The sequence below is a fragment of the Mesitornis unicolor genome, unplaced genomic scaffold, assembly GCF_000695765.1.
Source record: "Mesitornis unicolor isolate BGI_N332 unplaced genomic scaffold, ASM69576v1 scaffold23518, whole genome shotgun sequence".
In the NCBI taxonomy this organism is placed as follows: domain Eukaryota; kingdom Metazoa; phylum Chordata; class Aves; order Mesitornithiformes; family Mesitornithidae; genus Mesitornis; species Mesitornis unicolor.
The window spans coordinates 25,957-47,588 of NW_010204184.1; the positions used below are offsets into that span (position 1 = coordinate 25,957).

A 21,632-nucleotide genomic window follows, 5' to 3' on the forward strand; every position below is an offset into this window, starting at 1 on the left:
AAATCCTGAAAAGGGGCTGATCATTGATGTTGGGATAACCCAGACTGGATCAGGACTGGTGCAGGGAGGGCTGGATCCAGTGCTGGGGAGGGGGGTAGCTGCTGCGACATAGGAAGGGATCTGCATCTCCCAGAAAAAGCCCTTATCTTCACGTCCTTGTCCTCCAGCTCAGCTGGAGATGTGACCCACCCTCCCAGCATGGGGACAGCACGGGGGTGGCATTTGCCTGGTGCCAGTCTGAGGAATCTGGTGTGTGGTGGTGGGGCCCTAATCCCACCCCGACTGTGGGAGTGAGGAGTCTGTGGGCTTCTGCTCCCTTGGTATTGTCCTAGCGCTGCTTCTCTTTCCTGACCTCTGTGTCCCTCTGCCTCCTCTGTGGTGACACCCCAGTCAGTTAAAGCACCTGGGCACCAGGTAACCAGGACCTGTGGGTGGTGTGAGAGCAACCTGACAGATGCTTTGCTCTTCAGAAATGTTGTCTGGTACCAGTGAATGGTATGTTACAGCTCTGAGCTGACACACCAAACCATGCACAGAATCAACACGTCTTTGGGCACATCCTTTGCTATCCCAAATCATCTCTGCTGTGCACAAGGCTTGTTGCAGGATGGTGGCCGTGGCAGGGCTTACAAGGCTTGGAGCTGTTGGAGGCCAGAGCGAGGTTGGTTTGGGGAACGGTGCCCTAAGGAAACCCTTGAGGAGCACAGCTCCCTTGGTTAATGTAGCTCTGTGGTTAATGTTTCTGGAGATTCTGTGCTGCCTCTAGAAATGGCTTCAGAAGTTCAGGGCTCTTCCCTAAGCTGGTTGGAATGGCTCCCCCAGGTACCCATGTCCTCCTGGCCCCTGCTCCAGTGTTTTCAGCCCACCGTGCTTGTTTTCTTCATAGACCAGACAGTGTGAGCTGTCTTCACAAGTCTTTGTCACAGTGGGGGAAGGTCTCCCTGCTCCAGAAGCCCACGATGCTGAGTTCCTGGCGTAGCCTGGTGGGCCACGTTCAGCTCTCGGTTGTGCACCTGCATGTTCCTTGGGTCTACAAGGAGCTTAATTTGCATCCAAGCCACTGCTGCCCCAGGGAGGATTTAGCTCGGTCATGTAGGAGTTTCACCACTGAGAAATGTTTAATTTAAAAAGCAATTTCCTTTCACCTAACAAGAAATATTCCTTCTGGAGTGTGAATTCCCTCAGAATGCTGTCCAGGGCTGAGCACTAATGAATTCCTCTTCTCTTTCTTTCTCCCTGCGTCTCCTGGAATCTCTAGCATCTCGTAAGTATAATCTTCTTTTTTTTTTAATTTCCTTGTCTGTTGGTGTCCTGGATGAACTCTCCTCTCCTCTCCTGTCCATCATATTCACTCGTGCTTTCCCTATGCTAGGGCTGTTTGTCAGCTGGCAAGAGGTTAGATGGCTACACCTGGTAGGCCTACGTGGATCCCACCACAACCATCCTCATCTTGGAAATGGAGACGGCAGTTGCTAGCATGCTTTTGTCCCTCCTGATCCTGGTGTACAGAGGTTTTGTGTCTGCAGTCTCCTAGGTCCATTCCTCCGTAGCAGGGACGATGGCTGCTCACCCCCATTCTTTGGGCCGTGCTCTGGCCACTCTTATGTTTGCTTTAGGAACAACTGCTTGTCCAGCCTCCTACCCTAGCGAGTGAGGACCTTTGGTTTGGTGAGTCTCTTGCCTGGCCCCTGACCCGCATGCAGCCTCCAAGGGCTGGTCCTCGGTCAGCCTGGTCTCTCTCTGTTGTCTGGTGAGAGCTTTCCTGTCTGTGTTTCGTGTCCAGTTCAAAGCTGTGTAGTTGGTTAATGGCTTAAAATGGTTTCCCAGGGCGTTCAGGGGCTACGCAGAGAGGAAGAGACGGAAACGAGAGAATGATTCTGCAGCTGTTATACAGAGGTAGGGCCCCTTTTCTCCCGTAGCCCTAACCTTGCCTGGTGTTGCATGGGCCCTTCGGGTGTCCTTGGTGACCCTTGATGACGTGGAACGTGGTTGTCCCTGTCTGTGTTGCTGTGCGTAGGGACACTGGCAGCGGCTGTGGTGGAAGTGTGGAGGTGAATGATGCTGCAGTGCTGAAGATAGCTGATCTCCATCTTCTTAAAGGAACACTGTCAAGTTTCTTTAAAGCTTCCAAATATAATATACAGGATCTGCGTCTCAGGCAGAAAAATATGCGATATATGTATAAAAAAATAAAATATGCAGTTTCCCTCTCCCAAATATTTGGAATTTGTTTGAGGTTAGCTGAATTCTAACCCGTGACTTTCATGTGCTGTTGCTGCATCTACAAATGTGCCTCAAAAATCTAAGACCTAGGCAGAATTAACATCTCTAGTAACCAGAAGTCTTTTTAAAATTATTATTATGAAACAGAAAGGAAAGAAGAGGGGATGGGGACTGATTTCTTCTCCAGAAGGGCCCTGGTTTCCCCTCTTCTGGCTCCACAAGGCACATCAACTGTGGTGATCAGAGCTGGTCTGGTTCTTTAAATGTACCAACGCTTGTGCATTTTGGCAGCCTACGAAGAAGGATAACACGGCATTTGTGTCCCTGGTTTAAAAACTGTCAGGATCGCTTCAGCGCTGTTCAAAATGCAGTGGGAGAAGAACATCAGGTTTTCTTCGCTGGGAAATTGCCAGGGAGACTTTTTTTTTTTCCAGCATCTTAAGGGTGGTGGGTTTTTGTCACCAATAATGAAGAGAAATAAGAATCAAAACTACGGATGCTGCAAATAAATAGACAGTGTTTCTTTAAAAAGAAGGAGATTTCTCTGAATTTTGTAGGCAGAGGCAAGTCGCTGTTAGAAAACTCCTTGTTCACATGGCTGACAAAACCAGGAGCAGGAGTTGTGAACCTCGGTGATGCTGTGTGGTCAGGGTGGAGGACGGAGTCGTGTCACCCTTGTGTTGAGCAGCCGGCCTGTGCCCTCGCCTGCTGTGGATGCTGAAGGTGTGGGCAGGATTGTGCAGCGGGAGCCCACCTGCATTTATCTTGTGATAAAGAGGAGACAGAATAGCAGCGATGGGCTTCTGCCGCTGAGGGGTTTTGTGCCATGCAAGCAGAGCCTGGCCAGCTGTGAGGATTGCTGGCGGTTCGGGTTTGGGAGGGAGGAGGACCCCAGCCCCACCGCAGTTTCACATCCCTGCTGGGCAGCCCTTCGTGGCCTCAGGTGTTTTGGAAACTCAGTTGTTGTTGCACAGCCCCTTCAGTGCCTGGCCCTGTGTGTCTGGGGCACAGGGAGGTTGCTTTGCGTGGCGTGGTGTGCGTGGTGCTGCAATGGATGTTGCCTCAAGAGTGAGCGATGCTCAGGGGTTCACTGAACCTTGTGAGGAGGAGGGCATGAGAGGTTGCTGGGAGTTTTGCAGAGCATTGGTACAGCTCAGTAACTGTGTCGCTGACCTCTGTTCAGGTAATGAAAAGGCTTCTCTGCAGGGTGTGAATGAAACGCTGCAGTCAGAGCTGTGGAGTGGGGCTGCTGCGTTTTGGAGACCACCGGGTACCATGGAGGTGGCATCGGGTTGTGTGTGGTGAGCTGGAGCCTGTCAGGAGGAGGATGTTCAGGAAAGGGAGTAATAAGGAGATTTTACGGCTGTAACTTGAGGGGTGCTTGTTGGATTTTGATGGGTGAGGAGACCTTGCTAGTGATCAGATAACACTGAGTTTTCCGGGTGCAATTGCAGGAGCCAGGCGGGAAGACTGGCCAGGTTTGTGTAGCCCCCCTGCTCACAGAGCAGAGCCGTACAAGTCCTTTGTGCTAACGTGCAAGCATGGAGAGGCCTGAGGACCAGTGCAGCTGCAAAAAGCCCTCGGAAGGGCCTAGATGGCCACAGGATGCCCACATTAAGAGGAAGTCCCAAGCTTGCACCTCCTTTCCAAAATGCTTTTTTTCTAGAAGAGCTGAGGGGGGGAAAGGCCTTTATCCCATTCAGCGAGCATTTAGTGCGATGGTTAACCTGGAGCAGCTGGAGTGTCCCTGGAGCTGCTCTCAGCCGTATTTAGGAGATGTGTACAGACAGCTGCCCTCGGCCCGCGCTCGTGGGACAGACCACGCCGTGCAGGCAGCTGGGAGCAGCGCTCCTCTGCAGCAAAGACTGCTCTACCCCCTTCCTCTGGGGTCTGAAGAGGCTCCTCTGTGGAGAGGACAACTGAGCATCTAACAGAAAAAGAGATTTTACCCCAAAATGCCAAAAGTCCAAAGGATGTAACTAACAGTGGCCTTGGCAGCTAACGGCGCTCAGTGTCTGGTGTGATCTCGGTCTCACAGTGCACCGTAAAGATTTTCATTCTGCTGAGTTACAGTGTATGTCTGAGACCTTTCTGTGTAAAGAACAACCCTGGTTCCCTTAAAATATTCTATTTGTTTGGATTTGAACGGAATGCACGGTAAGACAGCCCCCGTGGTCAGTCATCAGTCACCCCAGAAGGTTCTGTACGTGGAGCCAGCCCAGCCTGTGTTAGCGGAGGGAATTGTTTTAGGTTCTTGTCTAAAGGGGGCAGTTGTCTGGTCCACAGCAGCGACTCTTCACATCCCTAAGTAGAGCTAAAATAACTCCTTGGAAAATCACATTAATAGCCCAAGTGCAGATGGAAACTTGTCATGGAAGAATGTGGCTCCCAGCTTCACTGCCCAGCTGCTCGTTTTCCTTCTTGAGCTGCTGAATTTGGATCCTGATGACAACATGGGATCCACGGCTAAAGTGGAGGACAGTGCAGAGGATGGTATGGGTTTAGTGTTCGCCCACCAGGGCTGTGTTTGTGTTGATCTCTCTGTATGGGAGCAGACCTGTCTGACTTTCTCTGAACAACTTCATGTCGGTGCTGGAAGTGTCTTCTAGTCCAGTCGGTTTGCTAAAGCATCTGCATGGTTGTAACATGTCCTTACTCATCCCACTAACTTGTGTGTGAGCCAGACGACTTGTCATTTTACCCGTTTCACCAGCAGCGGTCTCTGTTTCTGGATGTCTGTGGTGTACGTTGGTGGGGCAAAAACAAATCTAGGCAGGCTCCTCACTCCACACAGGCTGCTGGTACATGGGCTCATCAACATCCCTGGGGCCATGGGGGCTGCACTGCAGGGGGAGGTTACCCTGACCAAGTGCCCTTCACAGAGAGGTGACACTTCTCTGACAGTCCCCATGCTGCATCTTCCCTGTGTCTCCTCTGGTGTCCTGTTTGGTTCCTGTCCTGTTTGGTTCCTGCCTAGGTGAGTGATGAGAAACTAAGGGAAACGGGTTCCTTGCACTTGGTGGGGCTGGACAAAGAGTCCCTTTGCCATGGTCTCTCAGGAGTGGCCAGGACGGGCTGTTTTACACAGACCTGACTATGGGGTGTAGCTTATGCCCAGGTGGACTTTCCTTGGGAACTGTGCACTCTGCAGCCCCACTGAACTCTGCCTGTAAGCCCTGGGCAGGGAAGCACGTGGTGGGGCAGGCAGCTTCACAGAATCATGCAGAATCACAGAATGTCAGGAGTTGGAAGAGACCTCGGAAGCTCCCCCAGTGCAACCCCTGCCAGAACAGGATCACCAGAGCAGTCACACAGGAACACGGCCAGGGCTTTGGGTGTCTAAATGTTAGCAGGGAGCAGGCCTGTCAGGACAGGCAGCCTTGCTGAACGCTGCTGTCTGAGGAGTAAGAGGCTGCTTCAGTCCTGCCCAGCTCTTTGCCCTGCAGAGCAGGATGGGCTGCATGGTTGCTAACAGCACGGATGGGATTTTAGCAGTGGCTGGGAATGCGTTTGGCAATGAGCACAGCCATGAGCATGGTGTGTGCATGCTGCCAGCCAGGGCAGAGCCTGGGCACCCCACTTCCCTGCTGAAGCATGTGTGGGAGAAAGGAGAGGGGGCAGTTACTGCTCTTTACCAGGAGGAGAGGGAGCACTGCCAGCATGGGCAGTGGCAGCGTCTTCAGCAAAGTTACCACTCAGTTGCCTTAAGTGTAGGAAAGGGAAAACCTTGAGAAGGGGACTGCCACGTAGGACTCTGCTTGCCCCATACCAGCAGCCCAAGGGGTTCAGAAGAAACAGCCACACTCTTTGACAAGCATCACCATCCCCTGCGCTGAATCGGTGCAGGCTGGGAACCTGGTTTCCAGCTTTTGAATGCCCAGAAGGAAATACGCTGTCTTCCCAATTTTATTTTTCTTTTCCTCCCATTTTTTTCAGTCATGCTGGAGGAGTCCTCCCTCCTTGCTTCATGTTACCTTTCTCAGAGGTTTTCTTTGGCCTTTCTTTCAGGAATTTTCGGAAGCACCTCCGCATGGTGGGGAGCCGAAGGGTTAAAGCACAAAGTAAGTGAGCACCTGTAAGATGTGGCTGTGAGGAGTTGGGGTTTGTGCTGGTGGGAGGCAAGGAACCCTATGTTGTGTGCAGATGTGGGTAGAAAGGACCAAGCATTGGGCCAGAGAAAGGATTTGACTTGCTGATGCCATTTTACCCTGCAAAAAAAGACGACCACGTTGTTGCAAGTCTCCAGGACACATGGATGTCTGCAAGCCACCTGTGAGCTATTTCTGAGGACGCTCTGCTTCGGCTGTGGGAGTTCTCTGTGGCCTCTGTGAGAAGTGGATGGAGAGCTGCAGCATCCTTGTCCCACATGCATGTGGTTTTTGGTGATCACCGGCATAGATGCTTGTGAGGAGAACCAGAGCTGAGAGTTCAGCAGAGCAGGCGAGGGCTGTCTGGCCTCTTACTGAACCTGTGGACCAGAAATCACCTCTTAGACCTGGGAAACTGCAGTTCCCTTTCCCTGAGGAAGGCAACACTCCTCCTTAACTTGGTTGGGGCAGCTCCCTTGTCGCTGTGAAATGGGCTGAGAATGCTGTCACCGGCTCCCGAGAGCTGAGGATTGCTCCAGAAGAGGAAACAGCTTGTTCTTCCCACCCCATGGCCAGGCATCGTGTACAGACTGCCCACAGCAAAGCGTTGCTGAGCTGAATTTGCATTCTTTCCTCTCCTTTCTCGTATGCTGTGGGAAGCGAACAAACAGCATTGCCCTTTAAAGTGTCTTTATTGGCATCTGAGTTAGCACAGCCTGAAATGAACAGGGCTCACCTCCCCCTGGAGCTGTCTGGAAGTTCAGGCATGCCTCTCTGCCTTGGTAACTCTCGGGTCATGTTTTCAAAGCTTTCTTTGTGTTTTCAAAGCTTCCTTCACGTGCACAATAGCTAAATGCCTGGTTTTAAAAGAAAGCTGAGGATGGAGATCACCTGAAGATGTGATTTGTCTCCCTGGACACCCACACTTGGACTCACAGCAGCAGAGGACAGGTTGCTTCTCAGCTCTTGTATTGCGGATCTGCAGTGAATTCCTGTGCTGCTGACATGAGATGCCACTACTAGATACACTGCAGCAAATTTGCTCTGTCTGCTACCAGAAATAGGTATTAGTGGCTATAAGTGGCTGTTAATCTACGCGTAATGGCTCTCATGTGAGCTTGCCAAGTCAGACATGGTGGCTGGCAGTTCCCAGGAATTTGCCTGTGGTGCAGCCAGCTGGGCCAAGCTCCCTGGGTTCTGCTTGGGAAATGGTGGTACAAACGTTATAGTGCCTACTGGGAGATGAAAAGCAAAAAAGCTGGGGGAGTGCTCACAAGAGTGCAGGCAAGAAAAACTGGAAGATTTCCTCTTCTGCAACAAAATTGAGAAAGCATGAGCTTTCCAGAGGCCCCCCCCCTCTGTTTGGTCCAGCTCTGATTGGGATGTCACTGGAACACGAAGGGAGAACTTGACTGGAGAGCTGCTGCCTTCTTCTGGCCACGTATGTGTCATTAGCTGTTGAGTACATCTTCCTATGAGGCCTTTGAGTCAGAGCATTTACACTGAGATGCTGGATTAGCCTTGATTAAATTGAAGTTTGAGCAGCGTGCATTTAAGGAGAGACCATCAAGTGTCCTCCTTTTTCTGTGTTACAAACCCCTGCTCAGAGAGCAGGCACTTTGTCTTCTGCTGTCTAGAGAAGATAGATCCTTGTTTGCTGTCTGGAAAGGACTCACGTTTGGCAAGTGGAAGAACAAGCACAGGAGAGTCCGTGATGTGTAGCTCTGGTGCAAATCTACTGGTTGTTTTGTTTTGCTGGCAGCAGCAGAGGTGGCTTTGGAGTCTGTTAATGTCGTGCTTTGGTTTTATCCTAGCATTTGCCGAACGGCGTGAGAGGAGCTTCAGCAGGTCCTGGAGTGACCCGACTCCCATCAAAGCTGATTCCTTCCATGACTCTCGAGAAAGTGAGTTCTGAGTCCTTTGAGCTTCCTCCTGTGGCCAAACCCTCCAGCTGAGGTGTTGCCTGGAGTCCCACTGGAGTAAACCCTCTGTGCCCTTTGTCCTCTCTGTGATCCTTTTAGTTTCATGAGATCTGAGCAAATAACACTCCAGGTATATGCTCCCGTCCATCTGTGTGTACCTATATTTATTTGTAGAGCGCAACGCGTCTCACCTCATGTTACCGTGCACTTTCCAAAGGACACCCAGTGGTGCAGCTCTCTTACAACCCTCTGTTCCCATCTTCCCTTACTCACTTGGGACCAAACAACCTACCTGGAAGCACACCAGTCCAAGGCTACATTCACCATAGTGGGGCGAACCTGCCTAGCTTCCCGTGCAAGAGCCCATTCTGAGCTCTTTCCTAGGCTAGAATAGCTCAGGAGCACACCTGCAGCGCTCCATGAGACGTAGCTTTGATTTCCTGGCCACGCTGGCTGCGCAGATGATAGCTTGGGGCAATCTGAGCTCGGTTTTGGCTGCCAGGAATTCCTCCGGGAATCCCCAGTAATGCTGTGACGCTCTGCTCGTGGGGACTGAGATGCTGTTGTGTTAATTGACAGGAGGAAATGCCAGCATCTTCCCACTGTCTTTTTATAAAGGGAACGGCTGTTTTACCCAGATTTTATTGAAATCCTGTAGGCAAGGGACTTGGTGGATATGAGTTTGCCCATGAAATGGGCAATGACTTTGACTAATGAAATCATCTGACCTCTCAGGTAAGCACGAGATCCAGCCCTCCTAGCCGTAGAAGACACCGTGCCAGGTTGTAGAGGGAGATGTGTGAAGGGCCAGGTTCAAACATGACCCGATTGTTCCTTTGCAGTCTGATTCCTCCCCACTCCCTCAGCTAACTCGGAGGCGAATGGAAAAGACCTGGTTCAGGCAGGCTCCAGGCACTACCCAGTGACACTCGGACATCCCAAAAGGCACAAATAGAGGCATCTCGGTTCTCTTTCCTCAGTCCCTGGCTTCAGGGAACCATCTGTTTTTAACCTTTAATGGTCAATTATATTCCTTCCAGATGTTTTTTTCCCCAGGAGGCATTCAAGGCCAACAGGTAAGGTCAATTCAATGGAGAGCAAATTCAAGTATACTGTTGCAATACTCCTGTGTTTGCTACAACTGTTCTGACGGTCTGGGACTTCTCTGCCAGGATCAGTCTGACCAACAAAGCAGAGTTTCTTTATAACCACTCAGAAGACATAGTCAGACGAGTAATTATTACGAGGAGACCAGCTTTGAAGTCTTTGGACTTGCTCATCAGCTTGGCAATGTTGAAGTGTGGAGAGTCTGTCTGCGTTCTGTCTCCTTCTCCATTTCTGAACTGACGGGGTGACTGTTGTGAATTAGCAGTTGAAAGCTAAACTTGGTGACTGTGAGAGTGATGAATCGTTATGTGATATGTGGTATCGGGCTCTGTGCGTGCACTCTTCATTCGTTAAGTGTTTGTCTGTTTAGAGATGCCAGCCCCAAAGTGTGGTGTCTGTCGCTGTGTGGAGGAAAGGAGGGCACAAGTCTCATGGCTTGTGGCACATCTTGCGAGGTAGCTGCCAGACAGGATGCAGTGGGGAAGGCGAGCTGTTCTGCCCTTGTAATGCACACTGTGTTCTGGCAGGCCATGACCTTCAGGATTCCTGCGGCACTTTGGATGGTGACTTTGACTTGAACTGGGAAGCAGAAAAGGAACTTGAAGCCATGGCATGTGATGGAGAAGACTTTATTCCACCAAAAATAATGGTGAGTTTCCAACTCAGCTTCTTGTATCTACTCAGGCTCTATATGTCCTTTCAGTGTTGCTAAGTTTAGGATCCTCATGGGAAGAGGCAAGTCTTTTGGACAGGCAGCTCTTCAGGTGTGCATGAGTCACTCAGAGATCAGCCAAGGCATGACATGGTATTATTCAGCATCTGTTATCACTAGGGATAATATGTTGAAAGAAAACTAGAAGTGGAGAGACCTGTGGTCCAACCCTAAATCAGAGCGGGGCTGTCACCAACACTGAATCGAGTTAGGCTGAGTCTGACCCCGACCACAGAGACCTGAGTCCCCAGTCCCAACAGCCCCTCTGTCCTGTTGTTACTTGCCTGATTTGCTTTGGAGCTGTGTGTCATCCCTTGAGATGCTTTCTGCTCTTTTATCATTCCCTGGTGCTGCATTCCCCCCTGCTCTGCTCTGTGGGGTTTGGCAGACAGGACCAAGTTCTGACACATCCCTCCTTTGGCCACATGCACAAGCACTCAGCCAAAATGGGATCTTGAGATTCCAGCTTCTCAGGGCAGCATTGCCAGTCCAGCACAGCAGAACAGTGTTTGAATGGGTCCTGCTAAGTCTTGGAAAGAGCAAAGGACATGGAAACAGTCTGCTTTATTTGTGTTCCCAGGCTGTCTGTGCAGTCCCAGCCCTGAAGCACTCTCAGGGCAAAGTGACCAGGTGAGATCCAAACACTGGGAACCCAACCCTTGGGTTTGCTCAGCCCTTGTCAACTCCAGGGTGTCTCTGCAGGCGGTAGATGTGAGGAGTGTCCATCCCTGGACTCTGTGCCTCTTCAGAAACTTTACATTATAGAATGGTTTTGGTTCGGAAAGACCTTTTAAGATCAGAGTCCAACCATCAAACCAGCCCTAAGACTGCCACTAGACCATGTCCCTAAGCACGATGTCTACACATCTTTTAAACACCTCCAGGGATGGGGACTCAACCCCCTCTCTGAGCAGCCTGTTCCAGTGTTTGACAACCCTTACAGTAAAGAATAGTCAAGAAATTCTTCCTAAAACACTGACTCCCTTGTGGCCGGAGCAGTGATGTGCTGCCTGCCAGCAGGGAGGGCTTTGAAGCTCCATTCCAAGCTGGCACCCAGGCTGCACGTACAAGCCCACCAGCACCGCTCCCTGCTTCACTCTCACAGTGATGAGCCGAGGTGCCTGAAATCACAGCACAGCCAAATTGCCGGTGTTCCCATAGCCCTTTGGCTTGTGCTGATGGCAGACCCATCCTCTCGGGCTCTGGTGCAGCTGAAGCTTCAGCCAGAGTTGCCAGGCAGCCTGCATCTGCCTGCCATCCCACGGCTGTGCCTACCTGTGCCCGCTGCCCTTTCAGCCCGTGGCTGGTTCCTGTTCAGGCGTGCAGCTGTCCCACCACCAGCCAGCTACGTGTGCTGGTTTGAGCAATCCCCTACAGCCAGGAGCACAGACCCTCGCACAGAGGAAGGGCATATGGAAGTGATCTTTACTGGGATACAGCCATTCTTGGTGACGCACAAGCTTCTCCATCCTCTGTGCACACCAGTCTGCCCTTTACAAACTGCTATCTCAGACTGTCCTGCTTTTTAGGCAGAGCTGTGTGCTCGTTTACTGGGGATCAAGGGGACTGTGACACAGGGGGGGACTTGGCAGGCCTGGAGGTGCTCTGTAGTGGGCCCAAGGCTTGGAGGACCTTACACAGGGGTGCAGGTAGGCTGGTTTAGCTCCTAGTTTTGGTAACACCTGAGAGCAGCCGAACAGGGCACTGTTATCATGGCCTTTGTGCTTCTGTGCAGACTCTGCTGGCTTCTTCTCATGCTGTTGTGCTTCTTTTCTCCCTTTCCAGCTCATTTCTTCCAAGGTGCCCAAAGCAGAGTACGTCCCGACAATTATCCGCAGGGACGATCCCTCTATCATCCCCATTCTCTATGTAAGTAAATCACTTCTGCTGTGTCTGGATGGGTGGGGGCAGGCTTCATACAGAGAATTTGACTTTTTTTGTTGTACCCATCCCTAGTTCCTGTTTTGGTGATTCTGAAACACTGCTGTGATTTTTGAAAAGCTGTCAGGAAAGTGCTGAACCCAGATTGGGGGGCTGGGGTAGCTTTGTAGGGCCTCGGGTCTAGGTGGAAGAGTAAGGTGGAGTGAAAATTGCCCATGTGGGCTGCAGGCACAGCCAGGCAGCATGGGAAGATGAACAGGGCAGGGCAGGCCTGGGCACACGAGCAGAGCTGTGTTTTGCCAGGCTTAGGGCTCCTCCTTGTGCTCATCCTCAGGATGAAGAGAATGTCAGAGCTCTGCAGTGGACCATGAACCCCATCAGCCCATGTACAGTGGTGCATCCCTGTCAGCCATGAATTTAACCTTGATTTTTCACTAGGAGCGGTGTCTGAAACACCAGCAACAACTCGTGGGTCTCTCTTTTAGCTCATTACTTTATGTTCACTTAATTTGAAGGGGAAGGGTGGGACTGACAGGCCAGAAAGCTCAGTGTCCACGTGCTGCAGGCAGCGCTGCTGGGGGCTGAGCTCTGCTGCCTCTTTCTTCCTTTGAGAGTTGTATGGTTGATTGTGTAATCGGGATCCTAGAGCATCCATTGGCCTGGGAATGGAACTGTGTGCAATATCAGAGACTATAATAATGTCATGGGAGCTGGTGTAGAGTGAACCTTGACATGTCTTCTCTCTTGGTTTCCAGGACCACGAACATGCCACCTTTGATGACATCCTAGGTACGTGAGCGTTGCTTCCTTTTCATAACTCCTGCCCGTTGCAAATTGAACTGATCAATAAGTTAAAGTCACTCCACTGCCTGGTGCCTCAGCTGCTGCTTGTAAAGGTGTTTTTATCACCCTCTGGCACCTGACAGTCAGCTGCTGCTGCTGGATGTGCTGCAGTAATAACACTTCCCTTCTGTGGTCCATTTGCTGTGCCAAGCTCCTCATTTATGAAAGGGAAGCTGAGGCTCAGGGCACTGTACCCTTGTAGGTGATGAGGAGCATTACCAGAGGGGCAGGACAGCTGCTCTGGTACAGCGCTGTGGGCACTATAGGGCAGTGTCTGGTATTATACCCCACCTTCCTTGCCCTGTGAGAAACCCAGCTGGGATTTCCTGCTTTCCACAGCATGAAATCAAAGGGTTTGCTTTGACATCAGTGGGAATGTAGGTGCTGAGCACCTCTCACAGCTCAGCCTCCTGCCTTCAGGACTGAAGTGAGAAGAAATAAGATTAACTTTCAGTTTCTTCCATGGTTCATCTTTTCCAACATGTTTTTTTGCAGAGGAAATAGAGAAGAAGCTTAGCATTTATCGAAAAGGCTGCAAAATCTGGAAGATGCTGATATTTTGCCAGGTACGTGAAAGTTCATAAGCGCCTGGATGGTTTGTTACAAATTTGTCATTTTCTACAGGGAAAATTTCGTAGCGGAACCAAAATCCCAAAGTCAGGTTGTGTTAAAGTGACTGCACATGTACGGCTTTCACTTCTCATTTCCCCAGGCAGCGAACAGTCTCAAGTTGCTGTGGCAGCAGGAAATAAAATCTGATTTAGTGTGGCCAGCTCCAGAGCTGGGCTGCTTCTCAGCTGCTTTCAAGGAAACCCAGGCAAACCCAGCATTACCACAGACCTCGAAAGGAGGATTTTGGAGAAAGGAATAAGGGTTTACAGTGTGATGGCTATAGTTTTCATGCAGCTTCAGTATGACAGGGACTGTGGTGGGTGTTGTGGATCACACCAGCAGACAGCACAGCTTGGAGCTGGAGGCCAGCGTGCATGAAGGAGGGGTTGGGGTACAGGCTTGCCAGATCTGGGGCTTGCCAGGGATTTCCTTCCCAAGTCTCTTGTTCCTCAGAGTGGTCAGCCTCGGAGATCCCCAGCAGTTGTGCAAGGAACCCTGAAATGAGAAGTCAGGGAGGTAACCTCACTTGAACTCCTTCCCACGTGCCCAGTGCTGCAAAACAGCAGAGTTTGCAGCACGCTGATCTGGAGATTGCAGCTCTTAATCTTCCTGATGTGCTCAGTCTTTTTTATGCCTGCTGCTGCCCAACTCCAGTTCTTCTACAGTGACGTCTTGCCTGCTTATTCCTGCTTCGCTCAGCTTCTCGTCTGCCTTGACGGCAAGTCCCCTGGCATCCCCAAACAAAAGGGACTTTCTTGTCTTCCCTATTACTCTCCGGCCACCCACAATGAAGATTTTTGTCTATTATTGTGCTTTTCTAGAGTGAAGTAGGCATATAACAACAAAAACTGGAGAATCCAAGCACCAACACGCTCCCTGTATGTGAATATTTCCCGAGGAGCTGCAGCAGCTGTGCCAGCCTGGCCTGTCTGCTCTGCTCCCTTGTGGCACTTTTGGGTATGGCCACGCAGGAAAAGGTATCCAGGGTTTGTTTCTTCAGGGCCAGTGCAAAGTGGTTTACATTTGTATGTCTCTCTCTTGCAGGGAGGTCCCGGTCACTTGTACTTGTTAAAGAACAAAGTTGCCACTTTCGCCAAAGTGGAGAAGGAGGAAGATATGATCCTGTGAGTGGCTGCTTTATGTTCTGGACTCCTACAGCGTTCTTCTGCTCGGTTTGCTCAATGTTTGTAGCACATGGGCTAGGAGAGGTGGAGGGAGCTGGGGTGGCTTGGTCAGGGGAAGAGGAGGCTGAGAGGGGACCTAACAGCAGCTTGCAGCTCCTCTGGGGGAGTTGCAGACGTGACAGAGCTGAGCTTGTCCCTAGGGTGGCTCAGCCCTGGGGCCGGTCACCAGAAGAGTTATGCTTTTGTCTGCTGTTTAGTGACTAGGGACTATCAAAAGAGGAAATAACACCCCATAGCTCCTCTCTTAGCAAAAGCTTTGCTGACCAGAAGCCAGAACATGCATCTCATGCCTCTCTTGCTCAAGGAGGGGCTGAGAGCACATTTCTAAGCACGCAGCTGGTGGCAGAAATCCAAACGGTTTCTCCCAGAGCTGCCTCTGGGAACTGCCCTGCTAATTGGAGAGGGAAGTGGAATTTGTCTCTCCAAAGCCTGCTCAAAGTCCAGCACGTTACTGAGGAGGGTTTTTGCTAACATACCAGCCTGTCAGCCGGCATTGCTGAGGCAGCTTCGCTTCTCCTTGCAGAGTTAAGCTTTGCCTGTGTTGCTGCCTGCTCGCTTGTGCTGGCTCAAACTTCCTTGGCTAACAGTGCTTGGCTGTGGGGGAGAGCGTGTGTACCAACCTGTTCCTACGCAACTTTTTGTTGGCATGAGAACTGAGTATTAAAATTAACATCTGCTCAGCGCTCTCACGCTCTGGCACAAACTTTGTCAATAAAATCCTTAGGCACGTGAGTGCGTACACGCTTCTGAACACCCTCCAGGCGTAGCTGCTCCCAGGTTTGGTAATTCAGGGACCTCCGGAAAGCTGTGAACTTGGATGCTTGGAGGTGAATGTCTCCATCCAACCTGTACATGCCTGGGAAGCGGCCTGGAGGAAAACTTACGCTGCGGTCTGATGGCAGACCCCACAGAGGAGCTGCTGGGCTTTGGAGCCCACCAGAAGTCTGCTCTAACCCACTGCCCAGGGGACAGACTAACGTGGAAAGGCCTGGTTTGGTGTTATCTCTCTCGCTGTGCAGAGGAACCACCTCTCCAGCTGTTCTCTGCTAATTTCATGCCCTGGAAATGAACCCGTGCACGGGAAACACTCGTATTTAGAAAGGGCAACTGTTGATGGAAATGGGAGAGAGGAAATGGGAGGGAACTGCTACAAACAGAGGATGCTTAGTAAAAGTGTCAGTCTAAAAGCACTCCAGGTGGACTTTGCTCCCGTCTCTTCACCTTGGAGCTTCCTGGGCTTGATGGGCTGCTGCTCCTCTAGTGTGTGACCTGGGTCCTTGGGCCTTTGCTCTGCCTCTGCTCGTCCTTGTCTGAGAACCAGTGGCTCTTCCTGAGCACTTGCTCCTCAGGCCCTTTCTGAGTGTGCACACACATCCTGATGATTACTTATGCACGTTAGGTTGTTTTTAAACTATGTATTCTGTTTCTTCCAGCTTCTGGAAGAGGCTGAGCCGGCTGATGAGTAAAGTCAATCCTGAACCAAATATCATTCACATCATGGGCTGCTATGTTCTTGGAAACCCCAATGGGGAGAAGGTAAGGACTTCCTGGGTCACCTCTCTGGGAATGTCAGCTGAGTACCACCGAGCCCAGAGAGGCAGCAGCCACACTGGAGTCTAAACCCTCCTCTTGAGCTGTGTGGAAACACAGCCATCCTGTCCCATGAGTGGCCATCAGTGGGTGAAACACCCTATGGATTGTGCCTTCCCCAGAGGGCAGGGGAGGACTGATAAGACGAACAGGATAAACACTGAAGTCTTTGAGGAGAATACTCATTCAGAGCACTTTATTTATTTACTAATGAGCTAGAGCTTTAAAGGACTTGTAGTGAAAGCTTTTCTAGAGGTAGGGAACAAGGATGCGCAATTCTGGGTGCCCTGGAGTTCATCTTTGTTTTCAGCTGCTAACTGTCAATATGTTTTCCTTTCAGCTATTTCAGAATCTGAAAAACTTAATGAATCCTTATAGGGTTGCCTTTGAGTCTCCACTTGAACTATCAGCTCAAGGTAATCTATTTTCTGTCCAAAGATGCACACCTTCCTAAGTGGCTTGCCTCCTTCAGTGAGCATCTTCCTGAAAAAGCTATTTTGAGCTCCCTTAAGTCCTGCCATGGTCTTCATTTTGCTTGTAACCACCTTGTGTAGTTCAGTTGCTGAACCTGGTTTTCTCCTTGCAATTCCTCCGTGCTCACATTTCATCTGTGCTGTTTGTTGTGCCTGAAGCTGCAGAGACCCCTCCAAGGCAATAGCAAAGTAGCCTAAATAACAGGCTGCTTTCCAGGCTGAGTTTAGGAGATTCACCATATTACCAGGGCACATGAAGTCTGTGGGAGAAATGCACATGGGAGCAGAACCTTTTCTGTAATGAAGTGTGCAGGGGTCTTTTCTCCAGCACCCAAACCATTGGTACCAAGTGAGCTGTGTCATCAGCAGACGATTGGGATGCAGCCCATTACAGCCATTCTGCATCTCAGCTTTGCCTTTTTCTTTTGTTTTTCTTATTTTTTGCCTGTAGCTCAAGGTATTTTAAGGGGTTACAGGTTTTTTTTCCCTGTTCTTTGGTCAACATAAGTAATTACGGGTGCAGTTTCATAAGTGACGTAGGGTCGACTTATTCTGAGGTTGCCCTTGTTATTTTATCTTTGCTGTAGTCCTTGGTGCTTTGTTCTCTTGGAAGATAAAAACGTGCAGCATTAGGCTGTGAGCGCTGTGGACGCTTCCTCTGCTGCTCACAGCTGGCAGCAGCACTGGTTATCGCTGCTTGTTCTGAACTCCCACTCACTGCCATAGGAATGTGTGGGGGTTGAGCACATTTGAGCTGCGCAGAGCTCTCTGTGTGTCCTGCCGAGGTCTGGACCCCTTTTTATACAGTGCTTGCACAGATCCCAGAGCAAACGTGTGTTCATGTGTGCTGAGAAGCGACTTGCAGGGAAACGCCTGGGTTTATGGGCAGCTCAGCGGGCAAGGCAGCGGGTTCTGTGCACAAGCATTTAAGCCCTTGATCTTCCAGGGGGCTGGGCTGAAGAGTACGTCTGGATTTATCCCCTCGATCAATCTGGGACACGCTAATAGTGTAACCTCTCTAATCCTTTGCAAAGTCATCTGAAACTAATCTTAAGCAGGTCTCAAAAGCGACAATCCCGTCCTTGAGCCCTGTCTCAGGATCCAGGGTTGTTTGCCCTTGAGTTTCCACTACCAGTGCTGCCTCCTGTGCGGGGCCTTCAGGCTGTGCCTGCCCTGTGAGACCCCCCCACCTTCAATCAGGTGGCACAGCACTTGTGTCAGTGTGTCCCGTTGAGCTCATTGCTGTGAGGGGAGATGGCTCTGCAGGATGGAGGCAGCCTGTTAACAATGTTAATTTTAAGAAAAATGAAATTGAATTTTCAATGTTAATTATTTTTAATTGTTCTCACAAATCTTTACAATGAGATTTGTGATTTTCTGAAGGCCCTGTGCCAGGTCGGCTCATGGAGCTGCTGTCCAATGCTCCACAGCCCCCGGGCCCCCCTTCTGCAGTCAGTGCAGAGAGGTCAAAGTCTGCAGACAGACTTTGTGCTCAGTTCCCGCCCCACGGACAAACCCTGCCAGGGGATTACTGAGGAGCCTTTCATGGTCTGAGGAAACCAAAAAAAGACGTTTGCTTCTCATGGGCACCTTGAAAGAGTCCAGCAGAGCCACAAAGATGCTGGAGGGAGTGGAGCATCTCCTGCTGAGGAGCAGCTGAGGGAGCTGGGGCTCTTGAGCTTGGAGCAGAGGAGACTGAGGGGTGCCCTCATTCCTGGGGATCCATTGGGAAAGGGCAGTGTCAGGAGGAAGGAGCCAGGCTCTGCTCTGGGATGGCCAATGCCAGGACAAGGGGCAATGGTCCCAAGCTGGAGCACAGGAGGTTCAAGCTGAAGATGAGGACAAACTTTGTCAGTGTGAGGGTTATGGAGCATGGCCCAGGCTGCCCAGAGAGGTTGTGGAGTCTCCTTGTGTGGAGACACCCAAAGCCCTGGCCGTGTTCCTGTGTGACTGCTCTGGTGATCCTGCTCTGGCAGGGGTTGCACTGGGGGAGCTTTCCAGGTCCCTTCCAACTCCTGACATTCTGGGATTCTGGGATTCATGTGCCCTGGGTAGGTGCTAAATGTCAGTGTTCTCCAGATGAGGCATACGGATGGGTTCTCCTGTGCCCCTGCCCATAGTTGGGGTCTTCTTGCTGCTGCGGCCTCTCCCCTGTAACCCCTCTGCTTTGTTTTGCTTCTCCTAGGTAAGCAAATGATTGAGACTTACTTTGACTTCCGCCTTTACCGCCTCTGGAAGACCCGCCAGCACTCTAAGCTATTGGATTACGATGACATTTTATGAGCTGCAGAAGACTTTGCGAGAGGAAGTTGATCACCGGTGTCCAAGAAGTCGTGCTTTTTGCAGAGAGACTTTTTTATTGGCACGGGGAGCCCTTCAAAGCCCTACAGGAGGCAGCAGTGCTAAAGGGAGGGGAGAAGGAGCCCTCGGAAGTGTGTCCAGAGGAGCCTCCTGGGTCAAGAGAGACTGGAGGGAACGGGTTTGACACCTCGCTCGCCTCAGGTCAGAGCCGTGGTGTCTCAGGAGGAGCTGTGCGAAACGAGGACAGGATGGAGTTCCTTGCAGAACTGAGCTGATTTGGGTCAGAATGGGCCAGATTTGATTCCAGGTCCTTTTAAAGACTTTTAAAGCTCAGGTTTTCTTACAAAAAAAAAAAACAAAAAACAAACCAATTACCCATGCACTACGAGGAAGAAGTGAGCAGAGCACAGGGGACGGAGGGGTTTGTACTGATGGGACCTTCTGTGCTGGGGATGCTGGAGAGCAAGGACTGCTACACCTACTCCTGCAAGCTTAGATCAAGGCGATCCAGTTTCGATGTGAATATATCCTGGAACATAGAATTGAAATCTAACTTCTCTTTTTTTTGGTTTTGTTTAATAGAAAATAAGTGCAATTTTTATAGCGACGGGGGGGGGGGAAAAAAAAAACCCTCCCGATATTTAATTAGTGAAAAATAACACACCAGTAACCAATAGATGAGGTATTTTTGGTCTGCTTGAAAATATATTCAAAATGGTAATATATCTTCTGTAGACGTATTTAATCACCAGCAAACATGGTTTTAACGTAACTTGGCAGACCCTGCATGTCTGCTGCATTGATTAATCCGGTTTGGTTCGTTACTTTCAGAGTAGCTGTGTTGCACTAGTTGTGTGTGCTCTCACGAATGTATATTTCTCCTCCAACTAGACACAACTTTGTTACTTTCTATTTTGCTGCTTGCAAAACTACGGGACTTTAGTTTTGCTGAAATACTTTAGGTTAGAAATACAAAACCTGGCTGAGAAACCTCTGTCGGGTTCGCTACGGTATAAAAAATGAAGTAGAAATTAATAGCCATGGTAATTACTTGTTGATGCCGGTGTTTTGCTCTGTGTCGAGAGACGAGTTCTCGTCCTAGCCTGCTGCGCGGAGCAGTGCGGTTACACGAAAAACCCGAGGCATTTGGAGGAAATGCTTCTGGTTTGTAGCATGAGTTTGAATCTTCCCTAGCTTCACTCGATTGCCAGTTGTCTGTGTGTGAACCACCCATTTTCCACTGCTGAAAAGCCCTGTTAATTGGGCTGAGCTGCTCACACCCCATCCTCTGCGGGATGGAGTAAACCCAGAGCTTTGTCAGAGCAGCTGTGGTTTGAGAACCCACATTTGTACTTAATATTTGAGGATATATTTTGGAATATATTTGCTTTCTGTTTGTTTAGGTCAGGGGTGCGTGCTTTTTGTTTGGGGAAGGGCTTTTTTCATCTTCTACTCTCCTGCTCAGAGGATAAATAGGACTTACAGCCTGCGTGGGTCACTCTGGCAGTGCAGGGGGTGACACCAGTCATTTCTTTTATAAGTAAAATACACTGGGGAAGTCCGAGGGAAGGATTACCCTGGGTTTCTGATTTCCTGCTATCTAAAATTAGTTGATGGTGAAGCAAAGGAAAATAAATGTACAAATTCTCTTTTAAATACTTAGGAAAAGAACTCGTTGTTCTGACCTGTAGAGTACTCCTTCCCCCGCGACATACCCGTGGTCGTAATTTTGGGGAGTGGGCCTCTGGCTGGAACTGCTGAACCCTGTACATTTCTAGCAGTTTTATAGCAAACCTTTTGAAGAAATGATGTACATAGAGTAAGTAAGGAGAGGAATGGGTGGAGAGAGATGGTTTGAAGTCATGGAAAGCATCGCATTGAACCAAACGGGTGTGGGCTGTTGGTCCCGCGCTGGTGCGGAGCTGCTGGGTAGCTGCTGGCCTGGCCCCAAGAGGTTTGGGGGCTGCGTCCCATCGTGGCCGGACTCATCCTCTTGGCTCGGTCGTGTTCTCCTCACTTGTAGTGGAGGGGTTAATAGGCACCGGTCTGTAGCTTTTGGAAGAACATAAACTTTATCCCAGTTATCTCTTACTTAGCAAGGTGGTGTCTTCCAGCTGCGCCTGCGCGAGGTGGGCGCCATAGGTGCGATGAGAGCACAAAGTCGTGTGTGGTTTGGAGAAGGACGTGGCGGTGGCAGGACTGAAATGCTGACACCAAACTCTCTCCTTTGCTGACCCTTTTACCTCCTATGGTTGTGCTCCTAACGGGAGACAGACAAACTGTTCTTCTTTGCTTTTTTCTGAAGTAAAATCCCAATTTGGTGAACTTGGTAGCATGAATGTAGCATTGTGGAACTATTGAAAATCTTATTGAACTCCAAAAGGGCCCATTTATGTATCCACTTCAGTGATTTCTCTGTAAAACTATTGTGTATCTATCCTCATTGACCACTTGTAGAACTAGGGGTGCAACTAGAAAGGTAGATTGTACAGCTGAATAATTTCTCTAGGACGATGTGTGTTTGAATGAACACTGTGGACTGTTTCACTGGTGCAGTTGACTGTGGTATAGTATAATGGCAAACGATGAATGCATTGCTCTCTTTTCCAAAGATCTATATTCCTCATAGTTTGTGATGTTTATGACATGAGCGTATTATTTCCTTTGTAGCGTTCAATTGACTGAAGAGATGAAAT

The 21,632-nt window shown here is 50.1% G+C and overlaps 1 protein-coding gene across 1 annotated transcript in view; it reads left to right on the forward strand.

Moving 5' to 3' along the window:
* Positions 1–19,704, forward strand: part of NSMF (NMDA receptor synaptonuclear signaling and neuronal migration factor) — a gene marked incomplete at its 5' end in the record, with an annotated part of 36,622 nt that extends 16,918 nt beyond the window's left edge. The window contains 12 exons of the mRNA XM_010190979.1: positions 1,259–1,264; positions 1,828–1,896; positions 6,232–6,284; positions 8,126–8,215; positions 9,868–9,989; positions 11,838–11,921; positions 12,689–12,722; positions 13,272–13,342; positions 14,433–14,512; positions 16,006–16,108; positions 16,503–16,578; positions 18,821–19,704. Of these exons, the coding sequence (XP_010189281.1) occupies positions 1,259–1,264; positions 1,828–1,896; positions 6,232–6,284; positions 8,126–8,215; positions 9,868–9,989; positions 11,838–11,921; positions 12,689–12,722; positions 13,272–13,342; positions 14,433–14,512; positions 16,006–16,108; positions 16,503–16,578; positions 18,821–18,918 (886 nt within the window). The remainder of the gene's footprint in view (positions 1–1,258; positions 1,265–1,827; positions 1,897–6,231; positions 6,285–8,125; positions 8,216–9,867; positions 9,990–11,837; positions 11,922–12,688; positions 12,723–13,271; positions 13,343–14,432; positions 14,513–16,005; positions 16,109–16,502; positions 16,579–18,820) is intronic.
* Between the last annotated feature and the right edge of the window lie 1,928 nt (positions 19,705–21,632).